Source organism: Malus sylvestris, chromosome 11, assembly GCF_916048215.2.
Source record: "Malus sylvestris chromosome 11, drMalSylv7.2, whole genome shotgun sequence".
NCBI classification, from domain to species: Eukaryota; Viridiplantae; Streptophyta; class Magnoliopsida; order Rosales; family Rosaceae; genus Malus; species Malus sylvestris.
In genome coordinates, this window is record NC_062270.1 from 30,026,273 (window position 1) to 30,043,587 (window position 17,315).

The 17,315-nt window shown below is 35.3% G+C and overlaps 1 protein-coding gene and 3 long non-coding RNA genes across 10 annotated transcripts; 2 read left to right on the forward strand and 2 right to left on the reverse strand.

The window, feature by feature from the left end:
- Nucleotides 1-8,225: 8,225 nt before the first annotated feature.
- Nucleotides 8,226-9,600, reverse strand: LOC126590602 (uncharacterized). The gene is made up of 2 exons (XR_007612098.1): nt 8,878-9,600; nt 8,226-8,783 (listed from the first exon to the last, which is right to left on the reverse strand). It is a non-coding gene; the product is annotated as an uncharacterized LOC126590602 (long non-coding RNA).
- On the forward strand, nt 9,145-9,919 carry LOC126590606 (uncharacterized). The gene is made up of 2 exons (XR_007612102.1): nt 9,145-9,273; nt 9,617-9,919. It is a non-coding gene; the product is annotated as an uncharacterized LOC126590606 (long non-coding RNA).
- Nucleotides 9,920-10,236: 317 nt separating this feature from the next.
- LOC126590605 (uncharacterized) lies at nt 10,237-10,723 on the forward strand. Its single transcript, XR_007612101.1, has 2 exons — nt 10,237-10,314; nt 10,425-10,723. It is a non-coding gene; the product is annotated as an uncharacterized LOC126590605 (long non-coding RNA).
- Nucleotides 10,724-12,458: 1,735 nt separating this feature from the next.
- Nucleotides 12,459-16,048, reverse strand: LOC126590597 (calmodulin-2-like). Of its 7 annotated transcripts, none has more exons than XM_050256075.1 (9): nt 15,327-16,048; nt 14,873-15,030; nt 14,673-14,753; nt 14,485-14,537; nt 14,257-14,314; nt 13,820-13,882; nt 13,434-13,540; nt 12,915-13,019; nt 12,459-12,819 (listed from the first exon to the last, which is right to left on the reverse strand). In XM_050256075.1, exons 1-4 carry the CDS (start codon nt 15,430-15,432, stop codon nt 14,526-14,528), a joined length of 357 nt encoding a protein of 118 aa, XP_050112032.1. In that variant the 5' UTR covers nt 15,433-16,048; the 3' UTR covers nt 12,459-12,819; nt 12,915-13,019; nt 13,434-13,540; nt 13,820-13,882; nt 14,257-14,314; nt 14,485-14,525. The 7 variants fall into 7 exon arrangements, with proteins under 7 accessions (XP_050112032.1, XP_050112029.1, XP_050112025.1 ...); XM_050256072.1 differs by having other exon boundaries at nt 14,257-14,332; XM_050256068.1 differs by lacking the exon at nt 14,257-14,314.
- Between the last annotated feature and the right edge of the window lie 1,267 nt (nt 16,049-17,315).

Genomic DNA, 17,315 nt, shown 5'->3' on the forward strand with positions numbered 1-17,315 from the left:
GCGAAGGATACAAGGAAGCATGTGGAGACAAGCGTAACAGCACACGTGCCGATACATCCATTACTCTGTCAAAAGCAAAAGTATCCCATATCAGCAGGGTGGAACGTACTCTAGATTTGATGGACTTGTTTTGACCCTCAAATTCTTCAGTCGGCCTTATACTCTGGAGGAAACCAGAAAACCCTCCAGCTCAGTTCAAGAATAAGCCTGTGGAAAGTTACTTCTTCAAAAGCAAAAGTATCTCATATCATCTCTTCTCATTTTTCTTCTCTTTATCCTTCATGCTGCTGCAAGATGGGGAGAAGGTGAACAATCAGTCGGAGCTCTGATTGCTTACCTTGTATGTCACCTCTTTCAGCAGACCCCCTAGCTCGGCGACTTGGGGGACTCCTACTACATGGTTTGTATCGCGCTTGACCAAGCCTGAGACTACAAGTAAGCTTCAAGTGAAATTGATACATTACCTTGTGCATCTCCACCAGTTAAAGATACCACCCCTGGATGGAGGAAGAGTACTTCCAGAGAAGATGCCACATCTACCTATGAGACAGATAAGGCAAGTCAAGACGACACCACACTCCGATACTTAGAAGTTTCGTGATTACGAGATCATTCTCCCATAATATTTCCTAATGTCATTTGTACTAAATCATTCACTTGTACTCACTAAAGGAGAGCTTGAACCTATGTACTTGTGTAAACCCTTCACAATTAATGAGAACTCTTCTATTCCGTGGACGTAGCCAATCTGGGTGAACCACGTACATCTTGTGTTTGCTTTCCTATCTCTATCCATTTATATACTTATTCACACTAATGACCGGAGCAATCTAGCGAAGATCACAAAAAGCGACCGTTTTCGCTACCTAGGATCTATCTTGCAAGAGAACGGAGAATTAGATGGAGATCTCAACCATAGAATACGAGCTGGATGGATGAAGTGTAAGAGTGCATCCGGCGTGTTGTGTGACCGTCGTAGGCCACTGAAGCTCAAGGGAAAATTTTATAGGACGGCAATAAGGCCAGCGATGTTGTATGGCACAGAATGTTGGGCGGTGAAGCATCAACACGTACACAAAATGGGTGTAGCGGAGATGAGGATGCTTCGTGGGATGTGTGGGCACACGAGAAAGGATAAGATTGGGAATGAGGATATCCGAGGTAAAGTAGGAGTAGCCGAAATTGTAGGAAAGATGAGAGAAAATCGGCTCCGATGATTTGGACATGTGCAAAGAAGGCCGACTGACGCTCCGGTTCGAAGATGTGACTACGGGACAGAGGTTCAGGGCCAAAGGGGTAGAGGAAGACCTAGGAAAACTTTGGAAGAGACTCTAAGAAAAGACTTAGAGTACTTGGATCTAACGGAGGACATGACACAAAACCGAGCGCAATGGCGTTCTAGGATTCATATAGCCGACCCCACTTAGTGGGAAAATGCTTTGTTGTTGTTGTTGTTGTTGTATAATAAAAATTAATAATATTTTAATAAATTTGACTAGGCTATTTAGTTTTAGGGGTGGAGATGCATTTGGTCTATTACTGTTCATTGGGGTCTATCACTATTCACTGAGTGGATAAATGCGCTGGGTGCTGGCGCATTTGTGTTATGGGTGGAACTGCTCTTAAAAGGACCGGTTGAACCCCAGATTGGACTTTTTATGGGTGGGGGTTCTCTCTTTAATTCTTTATGCACGTCATCAATTCCGTCTTTCTTTTCACACGTCATCAATTCGAGGCTCCTGTGCATTTCTCACTCGTATAACTACATACCAAAGAATGGAATTTTTTTCATTGTGACGGGAACATAAAGGGTACACCACGTGTTTTTATATAAGTGGTGGAAAATTTTATTTTTTAAGTTATTAACTTTTTAACACACATATCTCACCATTTGTATAGTGACATGTGGTGTACCATCTCGTATACCGGTCATACTGAAAAAAATTTCCCAATGAATGCTGATCTCATCTGTTACTTGTTCTCATCGTCAAACCTAATCTCCACTCCTGCTTGAAAAACAATGTACCTCCACCTAACGATGAAAAAAAAATTTGATTTTTGTGTTTTAATTTAGAAGTTGAAAATGCAACAAAACATTTGGGCCTCCCATAGTCACATGACCTTGCATGAGGTAAGAGCAACTCCACCGTGGTGGATTGCTCGGGGGACAGGCCAGAGAAAAGGGCCCGAGGCCTTGTTGATTCGCTCCAGCGTGAATGAGCCCGAGTGGAGGTGGAGGCCAGAGCTCCGGGCCTGTGAAGAATTGCCAGCCCGAGAGCCCGAGTGGATGTGACGCCAGGGCTGATGTCAACCCGGTGTCAGACCCTTTTTTTATTTTTTTTCTGTTAGGCGCGTGCAGCCCACTCGCGCGTGGGGGCGCGTCGCCCGACATATTTTCAGAAAAATCAACCCACTTTTCAGACTGAAATGTTACCGTTGGGAAGCCACGTGGCTTCCCACGGTCCGTTCGATCTCAACGGCTCTTTAACTTGGACCGTTCGATCTGAGATCAACGGTCGATATTAATATGCTTTATAAATAAATAAATAAAAAAGAAAAAATAGTTTTAAAATTAAGAAAAATTACCGTTATGACACGTGGCACAATCTGGAGTGTTGGAATTATAACACAGCAAATAAAATTACATAAACACAACAAATAATAAAAACCTCACTAAATGAATTAAAATAAAACACACCAAATAAAATTACATAAACATACCAAATAATAAAAAACACACTAAATGAACTTAATTATCTTATCGAAATCTATGACCAATAATAGTCGTTTTGGGTAAATTACACGTGGCGCAACGAGAACGATTTAAAATATCTTATCCGAAATTACAAATAAATTTATTTAGTATTATTCTGTAAAAAAAAATTAATAATATTTTATTCCCTATTACCAGGGCTATTCAAGTGCAACGGTGGAGATGCAAAAGGCAGTTACTGTTCATTAAGGACAGTTACTGTTCACATGGTGGATTGAATAATGGATTGCCTGAGGAGAGGGCTCTTACGGTGGAGTTGCTCTAATAGTCTAGAGAAAAACTCTTGAAGTTTTGTCATCAGCTGGCATCATCCAAATTTTTAACATACAAGTCCCCCCTTGATACTTGTCTGCTTCCTCTCTCATACTTTGTTCATGATTAATTAAATAATGATGATCTGATGCTATCATGATTAATTAATTAATCAGTATAATTAAAATGATCGAAACCTTTACATGTGCAATGAATATTTGATGGATTTTTTGTATTCAATTTAGTGATTTGATTTTGTATTCTACACAATCCTACAAACACATCTTTCTCTACTCTCTCTCTCTCCCGTACGCCTCCCTCTCTCTCTCTCTCTCAGATTAAAATAAGCCACAACAAATCACTGTTTTCAAGAATTGTGGTCCATTTTCGTCAAAAAAAAAGAAAGAAAAAAGAATTGTGGTTCATTTCTCTCAAAAAAAAGAAGAAGAAATCATTCTTGTTCATTTAAAAGCAATGGCATCTAACGTAATTTTATAAAGAAAAATGGTGTGGAGCTACTTTAAGAGCAGCTCCAGCGGGAGCTCCTGCTCGAGGGACGGGGGAGAAGAAAGGGATCGAGGCCCTGTCCACCAGCTCCAGCGTGAGCAAGCCCGAGCAAAGGGCCTGTAAGGAATTGCCAGCCTGAGAGCCCGAGCAGGGGCTGACGTCAGGCTAGCGTCAGTCCTTTTTTTAAATTTTTTTTCTGTCAGGAATCAGGAAGAGGTTGTCATCACGGTGGTGGTGCAGGGCAGGAACCAGTAGGTGTGCTTGCAGGTGGAGTCTTCCGCTGAGAGGGCGTTCTCGAGAGTGAGGTAGGGAGCGAAGGTGTGGGACCGATGGTGGTGGTGGACTCCATCGGAGATCAGATCGGATGACGTTGATTGGTTGAAGTCGGAAAGAAGCAGGCGGCCTCCTTGGGCCTGGCCGCAGAGGACCAGGAGGAGGAAGAATGACACGTTAGTGGATTTAGACATGGCGGGAGGCGGGTGGGTTCGGTGCTGCTCTCTCTCAAAATTCGTAGCTTCCTCGTTTGAGGAAGAAAACAGGGAGAAATGGGGGAGAAAAAGAGAGCGGGGAGGGAGACTGTCGGCCGGAGAAAAAAAGGAAGACAATGAGGGAGAGGGGAGTGAGGAAGTGGGAAGGAAGAAGAAAACAAAAATGGTTGAAGTTTCGGGAAGAGATTGGAGAAGATAAATTAATAATATAATATTAATTTTGTAAAAAAAAAATTAATAATATTTTATTACCTATTGTCAGGGCTATTCAAGTGCAAAGATGGAGATGCAAAAGACAGTTACTGTTCACATGATGAATTGAATAGTTGATTGCCTGGGGAGAGGGCTCTAAGGGTGGAGTTGCTCTAAGGAGCTACTTGCGTGTTTGCGTATTTGATAAGTCTTCAGTTTGTTTGACAATTAACATGCTAAACTTTTTTTTTTAAGTGCAACAAAACAAAAAAGACGTAACTTTGCTTTCTGTCAATTTTAAAAATATTGATTAAAAGTTTATCATTTCAATTTGTCTTTGGTCAGAATAAAAGTCCAATGAAATTTCAAAGGAAGGATTTTCTATGTCATTGGGACAGCAGTAGTCAACTCACCAATGTATCTAAACACGAACCTTTGTCACATGTTGAAAAGAAAAATCGCATATAAATACAAAAGAAATACACGTACTGAGAAAGATGTGAGAACCGTCATCCTGGGCTAGGAAATTCCAAGTTTATTATCAATAAAAAATTGTAAAAGGGTTCCTCCATCCTTGTTATATTAAAGGAAATTTTAATAAAAAGTTTTTGGTACTGTTAATTTTAACGAAAAATCATATTTTTACACTAAAAAGTCAATCCTGGTACTATTCATTTTACCATTTATTTTGTCCTTATCGTTAAAACTCAAAGTTTTCAAACTATTTTCATTAGTTTTCCTTATGTTAAAAGAACCGGATTGGACGTTTTCAAACCTCTTTCTTTTCACACGTCATCCCCGTGCATTTCTCGCTCATATAAATATACATACCAAAGAATGCTGATCTCATCTGCTACTTGTTCTCATCGTCAAATTTTTAACATACAAGTTCCCCTTTGATTATTTAATTAATCATGATAGCATCAGTTCATCATTATTTAATTAATCATGAACAAAGTATGAGAGAGGAAGCAGACAAGCATCAAGGGGGATTTGTATGTTAAAAATTTGGATGATACGATGAGAAACTCCAGGAGTTTTTCTCTACACTAGCAACTTCCTCTTTCGTTTTACCCGTAATCCACTCCCCCTTTCAGCAAAGCGGGCTTTTTAGTTTTGTTATAAGTTTTAAATTTTATATTCATTAAAATTTAAAATGCGTTGGTTAATCTTTAACTCCTTTTAATTCAATTGTAATTTTTACTGAAGGGCAATTTATGGTATTTGGTATTACGATTAAAGGTAATGTTAGGGAGATCAAATTTTTTAAATCAAATTGCACTCTAAATGATGTGTCACCCATAAGAAACAAGCATATTAATTGACACTAATTAATAATCCAATCATATATAACCACATCATTTGATTTGTAAATTTGGTTTAAAAAATTTAGTCTTCTTAACGTTACCTTAAAATTAAAGTTTAAGGAGCTGAGGTTTAGTCTTAATGCTTTTGGTGTCATCTCTTCTTATATGCTAGTCTCTCCCCATGTGCTCACCCGCTTGCGAGAGACATTTTTTTTAATCAGGGCAGCGTGTTTTGTTAAGTGTTTTCTTTCTCAAACGGCTTCATAAAAATAAAATAGGGCATACACTTATAAATAAAAAGAAAATAGGACGTAACTAAGTTGTGTGTAAAATGCATAATAAACATAAAGCTCTTTGCACGAGAAAGCACGTTTGAAGAGATTAACAAAGAATAAAGGAAGAAATATAGCAAAGAAACAAATAATAGTGTAAGAGAAAAAAAATTAAACAATTAATTCATGCATTAAGCTGAGTAAGAATTTATATATATCGTCTTGTCCTTAAAATACCACAAAATACAACTCACTTATATCACATTTCTTTGAACACTGCTAAAGATGAGTTGATAGGGTTTGTGGCTTCATAGTATAATTTCTACTATTTTTCTTGACATAAACTTTCCCATTAATTCCACCTGCAAACTCCATCGTAAATTCATCTCCTCCACAACTTCAGTACTTTTTTTCCATGGCTGCAGACGGATCATTGAAATGAAGAATACGAGTTGAAGTGTAAATTGCATATACTAAATAGTAATTAAAATGTACATATGTAGACGAAAAGTAAGAAAAAAATAGTCGTATTGAATTAGATTGAATCCAGAAGCTCAATTCTGATAATATCAAATGTAAAACTCCTCATTATGCATTTCGTTGCCATGTTGAGCTGTTTAAATTTGTTATTGTTACCAAAATCTAAAATAAATCAACCCATGTTTATAGAATGTGGTACACAATAACTCAATTGTTGCATACTCTGAGTCCCTTGTTCATTGGTAGAAAATATTTAATAGAAAACGTAGTTAACCCCTTCTTTTGCATAATTAGTCTTTGATATGGCCTCTCAATTTGGATTAGAGAGGAAAGCATACAATTCTAAAAAGTTCAAACATTAACCACCAATCTGGTATGAATTTCGAAATCTCATGTAACATAAACTTTATAATAATTGGAAAAACCTCCACTAAATGAAACCAATGATGAAGGACGGAGAAATATAAAAGGGAGGTTTCCAGTTTCCAACTCTTAAAAGAGCAACATAATTAGTTATTGCTGTGACAGAAATGTCCACACCTTTGAAAATGATTACTAATATTTTTTTCTCCATATACTAACAAAAACAAAGAATAACATATGCACACAGATCCTTGTGAATAATGAACAACCTTTAGAAAGTAATTTCATTAAAGACATAGGATAACATATTTCGTTCTTCATATTTTGCAAGAATATTTCTGATCTCTGTCTATCTGCCTCCCTCTCCATGTATTCGTAGCAATTGATTGGACAAATTCCATAAAGAAACCACACGTCATTAGCTGATTTTTTCAGTGAAACAATTTGATTGAAGCAAACTCCAAAATGGAATACCTAATAAAAGTAAAATACCAATCAAATATTCAAGAGAAAGGAGGAGATAGGGAGAGGGAGAATTCCCGACTTTAGGAGTGTGCTTAAAGCCCTGAAATTTGTACAGTTTAAAGTTTTAAGTTCGTATGATTACATTTCTACACAATAGCATAAAAAATGGATTAAAGTCTAGAATATCAATTTTGTTGTAGGTTCAACACGTAACCTTTTTTTCTCTCACTTGTTTTGCTTTTCCGCTTTCTTTTCCAATTTTTTTTTTATTATCCTGTTTGTGTTATTACCAAGGAAGAAAATATCGGTAATATCGGAAATATCGGTAGTCCGAAAACACGGAAATATCGATGGAAATATCGGGATAATATCGATATCGATAAAAATTACATGGAAACCACGGAAATTGTAAGAAAAACTTGGAAATTTTTATTGAAACTTTGCAGGATGTTTATTTAGTCAATTATCTATTAGTTTATCACAAAAAATTGGAAGGAAATGCATTGCATGATGGATTTAACATTATCAAGTTGATTATATAGCGAGCTGACAAACATTGTGACTGTAGAAAATATGTAGAAATTAATGAAAGAAGTCTAAACACACCATAATCATTTATATATAATGAATTAGTACAATATTTTACACTTTATACATTGCATGGTAAGATACATGAGTGGCTTAGTACCACATAGAGTTCCTATCAGGTTCAAAATTTTCACTATCTTCATCATCTCTATGTGTAGAGAGTGTATTTTGAAGAGTAGTTAGCAACCATGGCAATGGTTTTCAAGAACCAAAACCCAAAAGTCAATAGGAAACCGAATATTTCGGTATTTTTCGGGATTACCAAACAAATGGGATTTGAAAACCAATCCCATATCGAAAATTTCGGTATTTTTCGGGATGGGATTCCCAAACTTCAGGATGGTTTTGGTTTGGGATTTTTCGGTTTGGGTTTGGAACTTTTTCAGTTTGGTTTGGGATTTTTCGGAATTTTTTCCAGCCCTACCATGTAAGTGACCAAATAAAAAATAGAAAAATTAAAAATCACATGCCATTGACTAAGTAATTAATTGACACAATTTAAAATATAATACCACAAAAAATTTGGAGTATGTGCAAATTTGTTTCTTGTAAAAAGAATTCAAAACAAAACCATATATATAAATATTGTAGCTTATTATCACAACAACATAAGTGGTACAGTGGTTAAGGCCTTAAGGAGTTAAGTGGGTGGGGTTCGAACCCCTCTATACTCAAAATTGAGACTTTTCCAAATTTTAAGGAATTTTTGGACTAATATCGCGATATTATAAGAAATATTGAGAAATATTACGATATTATCAATAATATCGCGATATTTTAACGAAAACTCATTGGATACTCATTAAAATATCGGTAAGTCAAAAAAACTTCGCCGATATTTTCAATATTTTCTACCATGGTTATTACTTCCTGACAGAGTCGTCCGTCTCCATTCTATTTCTCTATATCTATGACATAGATGAAGGAGAATTCTGTAAACTGTTAAAGGCATTAACTGACAGCATCAACAGCGGAAGAAGGAAGGAGGCTTTGGTGATGATGGGTATGAAGATGCAGATGGAAAGCTATCTGAAAGACAGCAATGTTGGTGTTGGTGCAGGTGTCGTCGTTGGAGGAGTAGCGACGCCCACTGACACTGCCAGTCACCAGCTTGCTGATCAGGTCATCTCTCTCTCTAATCAATTAAGTTCATTAGTTCCCCTATACCAAATTTCTATATGCATCCTTACCAACTCATTTATAGTATTTTACTAGAAAGTGTGACCCGCGCGTTGCTGCGGAAAGTCAGACTCCTGCGTTGCTGCAGCATTGAAAATTTTATAACATATTATGGTTAAAACATATAAAAGATCATGTATCCAATGATTGTAGACCTAATAATCATGCACTCAACACTGAACACCTAAATGTCATCAAACCAAAGTAAACTTTCATTTAACTAAGTTCTTAGCACTTCAGTTAAATCTCAAGTTAAAAAAAAAAAGTAGTTCAATTTGACTAAAATTACACGAAGGGAGAAAGATAGAACAAACAGTTGTGGAAAGGTGTACAATGACACTGATCCTGCAAGTCAAATATGAAAAATGTTCAAAAGAGTGTAAAAGCTCAAATTATTCCTAGCATCAGTAGATTAAGCCCCAGTTTGGGGTTGAGGTGATTTTAAAAAAAACTCCTATGAAAAAAAGCTGGGAGTGTTTTTGGTGTTTGGTAAACTAAAACAAAAGAGCTTATTTTGGAAGCTGCTGTGAGAATAAGCTGAAATCAAAGGAAAAAGCTGAAGCTGCCATTTGTAGCTTTGGAAAACTGGCTTTTTTTCAAAGCACATAAAACTACAGTGCTCCTTTAATGAAAAGACCCACTATCAGACTGCTTTTTTTTTCCAAAAGCACTTTTACAAAAAAGTTTACCAAACACTCTGCTGATTTATTTCACAGCCGCTCTCACAGCAGCTTTTTTTTCAAAGCACAGCAATACTAACAATGAAGAAACAAAATTCATTTAAGTTTACATTGCTTGTCGGTTGGCAATTCAGCATGGGAAAAAATGCAAGAAAAAAATATTGTTAAAGCGAATAAGTGAATAAGAATGAACATTATATTTAGTATATCATGAATATGCATGTGCATGGTAAATACTAAGCAAGAATATGGATAGGCAAACAGTAAGTATCAATTAACCATTTTAATTAACACTTTAAAAAAAATTGTTTTAAAGTATAAAAAATATTATTAAAAAAAATTCTATATACTATACAGACACAATGAGTGAAAATATATACCATTTGACAATACAAAATCAAGCAATGTCTAAAGATGATAAACAGATCCTAGATAGTGTTTCTTACAGAAAGCAGAACCATTAGATCATATGCATTGAAACAATTAACAAATTTTCAATGGGCAATACTAAATGTTTATTACTTAAGATCATTAAATAATGACTGCTCACCTTTTCATCAATCAGTATACAGCGCATTTCATGTAGCATCTTCAAAATGCAAAAAAAGTGAGCGTTAGATCAGGGGCATTTTAGCCATTACACTGCTCGTGAACCGTGCTTTTCACCGGGTTTTAGTATATAGATAATTTCCGCTTTCAACTTCCAGCCCTTGCTCAAGTTGCGGATCGCAGACTTGTTTTTTAAAGCTGCACATCAATTTATGGAAGGTGCGTGCGGTTACTCTAAACAACGCAAGGCCGTTGCCTGTTGGTTAGCTGTTTATTTCGTTATGTTACAGTTATTTCTGTATGATTCTAGTCCATATACGGTTATGCAGCAAAAGGTAGTTCGGAGATGAACGAGATAAATACAACGGAGGAAGCAATTCCAACTAGGTACTACTGCTGCAGGTGTCGTGATGTGGTCACTGTGGATGTCGAAATGAAATGCCCCTTCTGCCAAGGCGGCTTCATCCAAGCATGCGAGGGTGTAGCCATACCCTACCGAGCCATGCCATCCGAATCTGAGCATTCTGCAAAGGGTTCAGATGGAGAGAGCACCACTGTAATTTATCATTTCATCAAACTTTCCTGGTCTTAGCTCTTTAAACAAATATTTTCATCTCGTATTGGTTTATCATTTGAAATTTCAAATGAATATTGAAGTAATTTGGGCGATTACAACTAGGAGTGATTTGGTATGGGATCCCAAAACTAAAAATGGAGCTTTAATGAAAATAGCTTCTCTAAACTTTTTATTAACAAAAAACCATCAACTAACTTTATTTAATAAAAAAAGCTTAAATTTTAATAAAAATATCTTAATTAAGTTTTAATAAAAATGTCAAAAGTGTAACATAATAATTAAAAAAACAAAAAATAAAAAACAAAATCTGACGCGTGCGTTACATCACTCAATCACACACACTTTCCCTCCTCCCTCCTTCTCCATCCACCGTTATTAGCTCCTCTCTCTCTCCCCTCTTTCACATATTCCCATCAAATTTCTCTCTCCTCTCACCTCACTCGTTCACATCAACTTTTTTCTTTTCTCTCGTCTCTCGTATCACTCTACTCTCACTCCATAAATATTACAATTTTTACTTTTTATTTTATTGTATGTTTATTTGACCATTGTTTCACAATTTTTTTGGAACAAACTAAGTAATAATATTACAAGACAAAAAATAAAGAAAATTTTTCATTTTTCAATTTGATAAACAATGCTTATTTTAATTTCGAAATAGAGATTTTATCTTTAGTTCGGACAATTTTTTAGGTTTGCGTCATGTCATGTTAACACTAGTTATTTTTACAACTGAACATTGATTATTTCTAGAATCGAACATTGATTATATTTAGAACTTAACACTAACTATTTCTCAAACCAAATAATGACTAACTCTTAAACCAAATACTAGTACTATCACTATTTCTTAAACTGAACACAGACTATTTCGTAAACTGAATACTGACTATTTTTTAAACTAAACACTAATACTATCACTATTTCGTAAACTAAACATTGACTATTTTTTAAGCCAAAAACTATTACTATCACTAATTCGTAAACTAATACTATCACTATTTCGTAAATTAAACCCTAACTATTTCTTAAACCGAACACTTATACTATCACTAACAAAACACTATTTCTTAAACCAAATACTAGTATTATCACTATTTCTTGAACTGAAAACTAGCTATTTCTTAAATTGAACACTAATACTATCACTATTTCTTGAACTGAAAACTAGCTATTTCTTAAATTAAACACTAATACTATCACTATTTCGTAAACTGAACATTGACTATTTCTTAAACTAAACACTAATATTATCACCATTTCGTAAACTAAACACTAACTATTTCTTAAATTGAAAACTAGTATTATCACTATTTCATTAACCATGGCAAGAAAACAATGAACAACCGATGAAGCTCAACTAGAAAATGCACACTAGCATCTATGGTTTTTGGGGGCCAAGAAATTAGTGGCCAATGGTTTGAAAAGTAAACTTGGAAAAGGCATGTCATTAACATTCAGTACAAAAAATATGGGCACTACACACAATAAATTATTTGTACCCTTTGAGGCCAAAAAGCACAACAATGGTGCCCATAGATCAATAGCAACAATGCAGCAACTATATTTCTATTTGTGCCCTCTATAGGCGTTGCCTTTAATCAAAGAGCACAGTAAGGTATTTTGTGCTGAAATATGTAAGCACAAATAAAATTCCCTTTGTGCCCAGTTCTAACAAAGTTGTCAGAAGACTGTAGCACATTTATTGTTATTGTGCCCAATATGTCAACTATTTAAAAAAAATTAGAATTAAAAATCAAAATCACCTACAAATTGAGATTGAGGCTAAACAAAAAATTATTTTTTAATAAAATTAAAACAGCCCACAACCAGAAGCATCTATAATATTACAATTTACAAAGATATTCACAACCATTATATATAAAAACAACCAGAATTTTACATGTTCTATCCCCAACTAAAATAAAACTAAAATTATAAAGGTTTTAAGTGAATATCGGTTCTCTCAAGAATAAGAGCATCAAATATTAAGGTTTTAAGTGAACCTGCACAGTTCTTTTCTCATCTTCTAAAAAAAAGGTCGTACCCAGTGCACAGTTCTTTTCTCATCTTCTAGTTCCGAAATTTTCTTTCCAAAATGCTGCTTGAGTGCCAGTGTCGGACCCTTCAAAAAATTTCGTCTCCGACTGCACAAGCGTCAAATGCACAGTTACATAAACTCTGTGATGACATTAATGTGATTTTGATTTAAAACAAAACAATTTACACACGCAAATGACACCTCTTTTTGTTGTAGACGTTTATTCAATTCCTGCAACTCTGTCCATATTTTGCAGAAGGTTGTGCTCCCACTTTTTTGCTACTTCGTCAATTTCCTGGGAATCACCTGCTAAGATAGGAAATTGTACCATATATAAAATAGCTCCACTTTAATGAACTTCCCAACACTATCAATGTACAAAATGTGAATTGATATAGGTGGATATCATTTGCACGTACCAATTAATTTCATCATTTTCTGGGACCTTAAAATTGCCATTAGCAGGAACCTTAATTTTTTGAGTTGAATCCTAAAGAAGACAAACCGTCCCCACATCTAATTTTAAACCTTTTAAGGTATCTAATTTTAAGTACCAACTCACCCTCCTATATCTGTCCGTCCATATGTTGTGTTCAATCCTACTACACTACACAGAGAAGAAGGAATATGGACTGAACCCGCCTTTTTACATTGAAAATCAGTATAAAGAAAGTAAGAAACAATATTAAGCCTTTCATAACTCTTTTTGCCCAACCTCACCATCAATTCTAAACGCTGCAGAGCACAGCCCAGATGCTACAATTGCCATAGGGCCTGAGGAAGATCCACCTGTACGCCTTTCTGGTGCATGGGGAATTCTTCTTGTTCTAATGAAACAAAATTGGGAAAAATAAATCAGTAAATAAGACTCAAGTGAGAAAATCAAGCAAACTGTGAAACAAAAGAAAAAAAAGCTAATTGTATTTATCTCTCACACAGGAAAAAAATACTAAATTATTCTGAAAATTAATTTGCTTCTTTCTTTCCTATCGAGTACTTTTTGGTCGTAATTTCTCAAATACCATTTTCTCAAAAATTTGCATACAACAACTATATGCAAGTTGTCTGCAACAAACCGAAAGAAAAGATTTAGGTTTCTTTCTTACCCAAATCCACCAATTTGAATCAAATCTCTGCAGCCCTTCCAACCAAATGCAAATTAATACAACCTGCGACATTGAATCAGTAATGGAGAATGTTTATTCTTGTAATTGGATAACTGCAGCAAAGATGAGAAGAGTTAAAATCCCAATCCTCAAGCGAATAAGAGTTTTATTATCAATGACTTGGTGAATGGAATGTAATACTTGTAACTCCTAGCTTTTAGCACTAAATCTTCAACAAAATAAGAGTTAATATATCATTGACTTGTTCATTGGAATGAAAGACTTTTATAAACGCTTAAAACCAAAATGCTATCAAACTAATTCCAAGTTCGAGAAGGCGGTGGAAAAGGTAATTATCAAAATGAGAACAAAATTAGGCATTGTTCTCAACACTATTAGCACATCCATGACTGGTAGGAAAAAGAAGTTGTGCTAACCTGAAGACAAAAAGTTTATACTCAGTGTGTTGTGCCTCTCCATGTTTTTCTTTTTCCACTAAATACACAACCAAACCTATGCTATGAACTATCCAATTAAAAACCAAGAAGCATAATTCAAGCATTATCAAAATAGATAAAATCATAGACATTGGTCATATGTAGAGTAAAGCACAATTTGTTCCACCAACTTCTCCAACACAAAAATACAGAGATTTGAGTTTTTACCTCATGGAAATGAAAAGGGGAACAATCTGTAGTAGAATGAATTATGCTCCCACCTATTTCAAAAGGCCACAAAGATTAAACATCACACTTAACATGAAATTTTTTTAAAATTAACCTTTCATTAACTTTTTGTAGAGAAAATGTCGCTAAAAATTTAATTAATCAGATGAAATTTTTATTGTGTTTACCTCAGTAGCTGAAATATAACCATTCTGATCCTTGTCAAATACTTTGAAGGCCTCTTTGAGCTCCTCCTCTGCATCAGTTTTCTATTGAAAAAATTCATACAAACATAATTTCAGAACATTGAAATTAACATTTCGTCCTAATTAATTTTTATATAGTAAAGCTATATATATCTGCAATGCCATGCATATCTATTAAATACCTTCATTTTGTTTGCCATTAAGCTCAAGAACTCTGCAAAATCTATGGTTCCATTTCTGTCCACGTCCACTTCGCTTATCATGTCCTGAAGCTCCTCCTCCGTCAGATTCTGATCCAGAGACCGAATCACCGTGAACAGTTCATTCACAGTAATGCAACCTAATAAACAGATATTCAAATCTTGTAAGCAAAAACACCAAAATTCGAACCCCAGCTTTTCCTGAAAGCAAAAACCAAATCAAATCAGGCAACCAACTCAAATTCTCATTGTATATTTTACCAACTGTTGTAATCGACCTCGTCAGTTACTGGAGCTAATTTTCGCTCCAAAAATCAATAAATTTAGTTCGCAGAACAGTCAATTAATTAGTGAGAAAACAACATCACCCAAAAGGTCTGACATTTCCAAAACCAAAAGGAAATTAAGAGAGAGAGAGAGAGAGAGATCGGAGTACCGTTAGTTAAAGAGTGGACGGCGTCGGTTCTCCGAGCACTGTAATCCCTGAAGATCTCTTCCGCCGTTCGCGGACTCGAGCACATCTCCCTGCTCCTCTCCTTCATCTCACCGAAACTCCCGATTACAGATTAAGGAACCCTATAAACCAATTTTATGAGTTTCCACCAAACACTCACAACCCTAGGTTTACAGAGATGCACAACGCCCCTCAAAACAGAGACCACAAAGAAAATCCCTTAAAAAACAAAAATTAGGATCTCTTCGGTGAATATTTTGTGAAAATATTTGAGGGAATCGGAGGATTTGAGAAAAAAATAAAGGGTCAGACGAAGAGGGAAATGGAAGAGCGCCGAGGAGAGGAAGATTATGGTTTCAGTAGAGGAGAGAGAGAGAAGAGAGAAACAGGAGTCAGTAGGGTTTCCATCTGCTTTCCTTTCCACGCACTTTTCATCTTCCCTCGATTTTCCACACAGCCGTCGATCCCACCAAAGTGCATAGTCCAAATCTTCTGCACCCAAAAATCCTGTGGCCTGTGTCTTTGTTAATTTGGTTTATTTTTTATTATTTTAATTATTATCAAATTAACATTAAATATGTTTGGTTCAATTAACAAATGCAGAGAGGTCATATGGGTTTTTGGGTGCAGAAGATTTGGACTCTCAAGTGCAAGGGATAAAGAGGTTTGGTTGGATTGGGAAGGGGATAGAGAGGAGAGAGGCGGGAGGATTGAGAGAGAGAGAGAGAGGAATTGAGAAGAGGGAGTGAAGCGTGAAGGTTAAGGAGAGGAAGTGTAAAGTGACAGGAAAATCTTTTTTTTATATAAATGTATTAAACTAGAGGGCTAGAAAACATTAATTGTGTCTTTGTAAATTAATAAAAAAGAATTATTTCTGACATTGAAAGACACATGTAAGCTGGATGGACACCAAAGGCACAAAAGTCATGTTTTTCGTGTCCATTTTTGTTTGCATTGGGCACAATACGTGGTGCCCATTATTGGATGAGAACTATTCCGCTCTATTGGTGTTTAAAGGGACACAAACTCTTCATTTGTGTCCTTAATTTTGTACTCAAAGGCCATTTTTCTTGTAGTGATTAACTAGATACAAATGATTACTTGTGTTTTATGATTAGTTGTTATACTGATTAATGGACGAGTCGTGAACATTCTAACAATGAATAGGTCGTCAAAAGTATTATGATGGTCAAATATCTTCATGAAGTGTTATCCAAAGTAATTAGTCATTTAAGTCTGAAGAGAGCAGGTCTTTCTCTAATTTTAGTAAAGATGAGAGCCTATTCCATTCTCACAAAAAGTTCAAATAGGAAATTATTAGTTAAGATTATTATGTGAGATAGTTTATTACATTTTCGTTGAAAATGGGGAGAGCGGGAACATGAGGGGAGCATTGAAATTACTAACTATCATCATTAAAGCTCCTAAACATGAAATAAAGAAAGAGGAAGGAGGCACCTGGGGCTATGAGACTAGGGTTTGAAGCTACTAAAGAAAATAATAATAAAAGGTGTGGGTTGCAATATATATGGTAAGTTTACAGAATTTGCAATGCACGCGCTTTTGTGAGGTTATTTTTTGTTTTTTTATTTTTTTTGTCCTTATCATTAAATAAATTATAGTATGGTTTTTTGTTAAAATGCAAACTTTTAAAGTCATTTTCATTAGTTTTCCTAACTAAAAATTGGTCAAATTCCAAACCAAAAAATTTCAGGATGGAAATTTGAAGACCAATCTTGAACTGAAATTTTGGTATTCCAAATTTTTGGAATTTTCGAAATGTTTTCGGTATTTCAAGATGCATCGGGAATGGATTTTGGGTTTTGGGCTTTCAGGTTCAAATTTGAGATTTTTAGGCTGTGGGCTAAAATTTTGGTTTTTTGGGCTTGAAATTTTGTTGCCCAATTTCTTATTAATTGAAATTTAGGTTTTTTACCTCATAACAACTCATAATTGAGATTTTGAGATTTT

Coding starts and splice junctions, on each gene's coding strand:
- LOC126590597 (XM_050256068.1), bottom strand. CDS start 15,432: ATGAAGGAGAGGAGCAGGGAGATGTGCTCGAGTCCGCGAACGGCGGAA. Junction 15,031..15,326: donor CGTCCACTCTTTAACTAACG/GTACTCCGATCT, acceptor TCTGTTTATTAG/GTTGCATTACTGTGAATGAA. Junction 14,754..14,872: donor TAATGGCAAACAAAATGAAG/GTATTTAATAGA, acceptor TTTTTTCAATAG/AAAACTGATGCAGAGGAGGA.